Below are 7,435 nucleotides of genomic sequence, written 5' to 3'. Positions count from 1 at the left end.
ATTCACAGGTCTCCAAGCCCAGGGGAAGAAAATGTCGAATGGCAGCTCCATCACCCAGTTCCTGCTCCTGGCATTTGCAGACACGCGGGAGCTGCAGCTCTTGCACTTCTGGACCTTCCTGGGCATCTACCTGGCTGCCCTCCTGGCCAACGCCCTCATCATCACCACCATTGCCTGTGACCACCGCCTCCACACCCCCATGTACTTCCTCCTCCTCAACCTCTCCCTCCTTGACCTGGGCTCCATCTCCACCACTCTCCCCAAATCCATGGCCAATTCCCTCTGGGACACCAGGGACATCTCCTATGCCGGATGTGCTGCACAGCTCTTGTTCTTCATCTTCTTTCTCACAGCAGAGTATTGTCTTCTCACCATTATGGCCTATGACCGCTACGTTGCCATCTGCAAACCCCTGCACTACGGGACCCTCCTGGGCAGCAGAGCTTGTGTCCACATGGCAGCAGCTGCCTGGGGCAGTGGGTTTCTCTATGCTCTCCTGCACACGGCCAATACATTTTCCCTGCCCCTCTGCCAGGGCAATGCCCTGGACCAGTTCTTCTGTGAAATCCCCCAGATCCTCAAGCTCTCCTGCTCACACTCCTACCTCAGGGAAGTTAGGCTTCTTGTGGTCAGTGCCTGTTTAACCTTCGGGTGCTTTGTTTTCATCGTGCTGTCCTACGTGCAGATCTTCAGGGCCGTTCTGAGGATCCCCTCTGAGCAGGGACGGCACAAAGCCTTTTCCACGTGCCTCCCTCACCTGGCCGTCGTCTCCCTGCTTGTCAGCACTGCCATGTTTGCCTACCTGAAGCCCCCCTCCATCTCCTCCCCAGTTCTCGACCTGGTGGTGGCTGTGCTGTACTCAGTGTTGCCTCCAGCACTGAACCCCCTCATCTACAGCATGAGGAACCAGGAGCTCAAGGAGGCCATTAGGTATCTGATTTCTTGGATTTTTTTCAAGAGGGAGAAATGTTCCACCTCTCTCCACAAATGACTCCCGCACTGTTTGATTCCATCTGCTTTTTTGTGTGTTTTGTTATTGGCTTTGTGTTTTTAATGATTACATTTCTCATCATTGCTGTTGATATTGTCATTTATGGTTTTTATGCTCCTACACAAAGGTTTCACTTGTGTCACTTCACCTGAGACATTTACGTCTTAGTTTCACCTGGTTCCCTTCTAAAAATGTATTTCACAGTGGCTCAGAGCTGGCCTCTTTCACAGAGTCTCTGTTAACAAAGCAAGATCTCCCTGGTGCAGTGCTTTAATGCTGGGGTCTTTCTCCAAACATGCCTGAGGAAATTCACCCCTGAAGGTCTTCTTCCTCCTCCATGTGTCCAGGAATAAAAAGCTGACTGTCCGTTTGTAACATTTTAGAGATATTGGACTGGATTTAGGAGTCACCAGTCGGTGTCTGGTGAGAGGTAAGATCGTGGGTTTAACTGAGGGACGTACCCCAGCCCTTCACACAGATGACATAAAGGCCACCCATCCTGTGGGAGGGGAATCTGGAGCTGTCTGGAGAGGCTGGTGTTTCTCCAGGGACAGCATGTTCCTGGGGTTGTGCTGGGATGGCAGAGGTCAGAAGGATGGGGTCTGGGGCCTCAAGCAGAGGCCATGTGCAGACCTCCTCTGGGCACTCTCCCGTTCCTCCCCACCTGTCTACAGCAGGAATTCCCACAGAGGGACAGACACGTCCAGGTGTGGCCACACCACGGCTCACTGAAAGGGCATGAAAAGTCAAGCTGTCTGGGTAGCCCTCTCCTCCTAATCCATCCCTGTGTGCAGCTGGCCTCGTTCATGGTCAGCATGTGCCACTGGCTCACGTGGTGTCCCTCATAATGCGTGGGCCCTTCTCCTCAAGGTCACTGCTCATCCTGTCACGTCCCACCTGGCACTGTAATACGGTGTTTTTCTTCCCCCTGATGCAGGACTGGCCACTTCTCTTTGTAAAACTTCAGCAGTTTCTTCTGGCTGAGTCCCAGAATTTCCCAAGGTCCCCCTGGACTGAAGATCCATTTTGTTCGTTCTTCATGTTTGCGTGCAGGCAGCTCACCATGGTTGTGGTGATGCATCAGCACAAGATAACAGCACGAGGAGTTGCAGGGCACTACAGGGAATTAAAGACATTCCTAATTTTGTACTGTCCAGCAGAGGAATTGTCACAACAGCTATGTTAGAAACATCTTTGTGCCCCGTAGAGAGGGCACAAAGCAAGCAAATGTAGGGCCTGTGGGGAAAGAGAAGCTGGGCTGTTTGTAGAGGAATCTATGACAATGGTTAAAGAAAAGAACTTGGGAAGGGGAAAGAGGAAAAAGGAAAACCAAAAGTTCAACTCAGGATATGATGAAAGCAGTTTGGAGATACCCGATGAGCAGCATTGAGTCAATGCCTTGAGTGGGACAAAAAACCCACAGCGGAGTGGACCAACATTATGTCTGCTTACTTCTGTGGTCATGGGCAACGTGAGCGCTCTCCCCCTCATCATGAAGGGAAGACCCGTGGTGGAAAGAAATGCACAGTCTCTCATCCTGGAAGGGACCTTGGGAAGACTCCAGACCAAGACAATCCACAGTCTGTGGAGAAAGGGCAATGAGGATGGGGCTGTTTGCATGCTAGTTAGCGTTAGTGTTTGATGTGTACCTCTATAGATACACAGACAGCACGGATCCCTCCAGGAGCTGGTCTCAGACCCTCCATCTCTCTAGAAGCTGGCCTCGGGATTCCCTCATCCCTCCAGTTCCCCCATGCACAGACAAGCACACACACACACAAACAAATGGCCCTCTCCAGCACAGAACCACGGAACCCTGGAGGCTGGAAGGCAGCCAGCTTCCACCTTCTCTGTGCTTCCTCTTCAGGCTTGATGTTACTCAGAGCTCTTTTCTCATGCATGCCAGCCTCCTGACACCTTGGCATGACTTCCTGCATGTTGGCATGGACCATTCTGGATGACGAAGAGGTGATCCTTGACCACCAAAAAGCTCTCTGCAGGACCCACCTGGCCACAGACATCCTCTGATCCAAGGTTATCAAAATCTACCTCCCTAACTGTTATGCCCATCAGTCTTTATCGTATGAAAAGGAATTGACTTTCTTAAGATATATATCTAGCTAGCTCCCATTGTGTACTGATTTATCATGCTTGCGTAAGTGAGTTAAAGGAGGTCAGCTCATCACAAGGAGCAGAAGAACAGCCCTGCCCTCAAAATAAGGACTTCTCAGAATCATTCAGCTGTCCATGAAGGATAAAAGATACCCCTGGAGAACCGAGATAATGCCAGTATCCTCGTCCCTCTTACACACCTTTGAAACTCTCCCAGTGTCCAGCATCACAGACAAGTAATTAGCAATAGACCAACTCCGGGGACGTCTGGATCAATAGACAAGCCGCGAGAAGGCTGATGGCTGATGGAGCTGCAGAGATATAGCTACTTTGTGCAGTTTTACTGTGATTAGGAATTGGTACTCCGTGTCTGTGTTAGTTAGTCATTAGTCAAATAATAAGGTACCTGAATGCTTGAATGGCATAAGAACCCTGTGTTTAACCGCATTTGAGGTACCCCAATTGAGCTCGGACACCTCATGCACATGACTAAATATTTACGCGTGCACCTCTGTACTTTGTGTCCTAGCCTCTCTGCTCGGTCAGCACGGGCCACTTGCAAATTTTCATAACACAAGTGACTGATTGCCACTGCAGTGGGACAAGGTCTCTCCCTTCTCCATGCAGTACATGTGAGGCAGTTTAGAACACAAGACACGTCACACCAGGGTCTCCACTCATGTGTTGCACTCTCAAAGTGCTGTGTTTTCTCTTGCCCAACATTTACTCGCCCTCTTCATAATACAGTCAAGGAACAGGCAAAAAAATCTCGTGGGGGACCTGTCAGCAGCACCTTGTCATTCATGGAGATCACCTTCACCTTTGTCAAAGGCCCTTGAGGGCTGCAGAGACACCACTGACAAAAACCCTCTTTCTTGCCAGGGCCGCCCTTCCCAGCCCTGTTTCTCTCTGTTCTTGCAGACAGCAGGCTTTGCTCACCATCAACATCCAATTTCAGCTTTAAGCTTCCAGGTGCCGTCCACTTGACCGTGTCTCTGCCGTGAAGCAAAGCCTTTGCACACAGAAGGTCTTCAATGCTTGGTACCAGGTTTCCTTTAAGAGACGTCCGAGCTTGGCCTGGAGCTACACCTGAGGTGCCACAGCCCAGATGTGCACCAAAACTCTCAGCCAGGGGAAGAGACAAGTTGAGAGAGAGCCTGTGCTTTTTGACTTTGACAGAGGAACTGCCAAGGCGTGGTGGGACAAGGCACACAGCTTGGGGTGCTGCAATGGATGGCTACAGGCTTTTCAGGAGAGACAGGCTGGAAGGATCAGGAGTGGGGTTTCCTGAAAGTGAAGCCGTTAACTGGATGTATGGCGCAACTCCTTGGGGCAGGTGAAGAGTTTGGTGAGCCTTTGTGGGGGAGGGTGAGAGGAGAGGCCAGTAGAAGTGTCCTGTCATGGTGGGAGATAAGGAACCCACAGTCAGGATGAGGAAGAGGGTATAGTCTTTCTGAAGGATCCCAGGGAAGCGTCTGGCTGTACGAGCCTGGGTCTCGCTGGGGACTGCCATGATACTGGCAGCTTCTGAAAGAGGAGCACAGCAGCACGTACAGTCCAGGTGGTTTCTGGAGTGTCTTAGGACAACGTCTTAGCACAGCTGCCAGATGGGCCAACAAAAATAATGCCAACCTTGATGTGATACCTGCAATGCAGGAAGAGCTGGTCAGAGACGTGAAGATTGGCTGTCGTGACCCTGAAGTAGTGGGGTCCCAGCACTCCAGGGCAGTGAGGAAGCAGAACAGAAGACTGCAGACGCTGGACCTCAGAGGTCCTTTTGCCTTTGGCCTACACTGAGGAGTTTTCGTGGGGATCCAATGGTCAGGAGCACTGAAGGTGGCGCAAAGCTCTGTACAGCTGGTCTTCAAGGACAGCATCCTCCAAGGAGAACATTGGCCTGTATCAAAACTCAGTTTGAAACCTGAAAGTAAATTCAGGGGAATCATAACGAGATTTCCAACTTCAGGAATTCTTACAGAAGAAAACAAAGATATTAGTTGGACACTGCTGTATTGAGTTAGAGTAGGGAGAGAGAGTTCCGAGATACTCTATGCCTTTTTTGCCTCAGACTTCCCCAGCAAGGTCTCTCAGGGCTTTGTGCCTCGAGGCAAGACTCTGGACAAGAACAGCCAATGGCGGATAGGAATGAAATCAGGATCTACTGGAGCAAACTCAACCACTACCAGTACATGGGAATGGACGGGTTACATCCAGAGGTGCTGGAAAGTAAGAGAATGTCACAGTGAGGCCACTCTCCATCATCTTGGAAAGGTCCTGGAGGCTGGCGGGACTCCCTGACATCTGGCCAAAAGTAAATGCTGCATGCATCTTTCAAAAGGGTCCAGAGAAGGAGGTGGGGAGCTAAAGGCTGCTTAGCTTCCCTTTAGATGAGGAACATGTCCCAAAGCATGTTCTCTCGCACTGCATTTCTGGGTGCCTGAAGGAGACGGTGCCTGGATGAACTCAGGGAACATGTACACCGGTTACGGTTTGGCACTTGGAGGACCATGGTGTTATGCCATTGTATGCCCCATAAAGATTTGGCCATCTCAAAAAAAGGGACGATAGGAAGGAAGTGCTAGCAGGTGGGACCATTGCTTGACTGCAAAGAGATAAAGGCAGGATCTATCCAACGTATCCAACCTTCATTGATCCCAGCCTCTTTTAGATAGAAGATATAGATGTGAAATATATTAAAATAAACTTGTCCTCGGAACACAGTCTGGGATCTGTGCTTGACAGGAAAATGTGTTTTCTATTGGTCTAAGGTCATCCAGAATGGAAAGTGAACTTCAGGGCAGGGAATGGGGACTTGACATACAGCTGAGGAATGTCTTCTCTGTATTGAACTCTGCCTGCCTTTGATTTCCTTTGTTGGCAATTAGGAAACACCGTTCTGTGTCAGCTCGTTTTCAAGGTAAAGCAGGTGGGAACCGGTGCCAAGGAGTGGAAACACGCAGCTACGGACTGGAGTGGAGAAAGCTCAGGTTTGAACAGGCTGCTGTCAGTCCTGGTTGCCAGGTGAGAGACATGGTGAGATTGAGACAAAGCCTGTCCATGGAGTGTTTGCAATAAAGGGTCTTGCCTTAAAGGGTCTTGAGGCTCCATTAGCAGAAATTCGGGGTCAATATGAACTGGAGATTGCTGGCATCATTTCATGTGTAAGAAGAAAAAATAAAGAACAAAATAAGAAGGAAGCAATCCTTTCTTATGGTTGTTTAGTATTGAAATGTATTCATCTGAGAACTCTCTAATTAAGCACAGAAGAACTGAGGAATCCAGGAAGTCTATGCACAGAGACTTGGCTGGTTATGGCATTTTGTATGGAAATGAGTCCTCTCTGGCCAAGATCCTGTAGACCCTCAAACACTGGGCAAGCCTCTAGAGAAGTAAAACTCAGCAGCAAACCCCAAGATGGTGAGGGTGTTACCAGGCCCCACTGATGCCCATCACTGGAGACACCATGGAGGGAACGACCGGACAAGATTCCTGTCCCTGGGGACCGGTGAAGCAGAAAGTCAGAAGCACTGGTTATAGGTGGAAAATCAAATGTGGAGGTGGCTCTGAAAACCTTTGATGCATTTCATCAATGGAGATAGCTACGCCCTGTCCCCTGTCCCTTGGGGATTTGCCAGAGCCTGTGAGATTCCAACAGTTCACCCACCTTCTTCCAAAGCCCTGATAATGTTCCCCTCGCACAGAAGATGCCTTAGCCCCCCGACTTGCTTGAACCTTCTGGTGGAAGTTCCAATATGAACTGGTGCCAAAGGCAGCCAAGTGGTGTGCTACATCTGACATTGCCAATGCATTCTTCTTTTTCAATCCCTTTGGCAGCAGGGTGCAGGCCACAGTTTGCTTTCACGTGGTGTCCAATGCACCTGGAATGCCCCCAGTGACAGGACAAGAGGTACTTGAACATAAGAAGTTCCATCCAAACATGAGGAGGAACTTCTTGACTTTGAGGGTGGCAGAGCACTGGAACAGGCTGCCCAGAGACGTGGTGGACTCTCCTTCTCTGGAGACTTTCAAAACCCGCCTGGACGCATTCCTGTGCAACGTGCTCTAGATGAACCTGCTCTGGCAGGGGGGTTGAACTACGTGATCTCCAGAGGTCCCTTCCAACCCCTACCATTCTGTGATTCTGTAATCGACTATCCTACAGTTTGCCATGGACTAATCCAAACTGCACTGGAAGAGCCTGATAGCCCTGAACATGTACAATACATCCATGATCTCATCATGTGGGGCAACAAAGCAGAAGTGTTTGAAAAGGGGAAAAGAGCAATTCAGATTCTTCTGAAAGCTGGTTTTGCCATAAAAGAAGCAAGGTCA

General features: G+C 49.9%; 1 protein-coding gene across 1 annotated transcript in view; it reads left to right on the top strand.

Moving 5' to 3' along the window:
* Nucleotides 1–412: 412 nt before the first annotated feature.
* Nucleotides 413–7,435, top strand: part of LOC128903289 (olfactory receptor 14J1-like) — a gene marked incomplete at its 5' end in the record, with an annotated part of 28,680 nt that continues 21,657 nt past the window's right edge. The window contains one exon of the mRNA XM_054187305.1: nt 413–874. Coding sequence (XP_054043280.1) covers nt 413–874 — 462 coding nt within the window. The remainder of the gene's footprint in view (nt 875–7,435) is intronic.

The sequence above is a fragment of the Rissa tridactyla genome, unplaced genomic scaffold, assembly GCF_028500815.1.
Source record: "Rissa tridactyla isolate bRisTri1 unplaced genomic scaffold, bRisTri1.patW.cur.20221130 scaffold_29, whole genome shotgun sequence".
NCBI classification, from domain to species: Eukaryota; Metazoa; Chordata; class Aves; order Charadriiformes; family Laridae; genus Rissa; species Rissa tridactyla.
The sequence above is the reverse complement of the archived record's forward strand: the minus strand, read 5'-3'. Positions and strand labels throughout refer to the sequence as shown.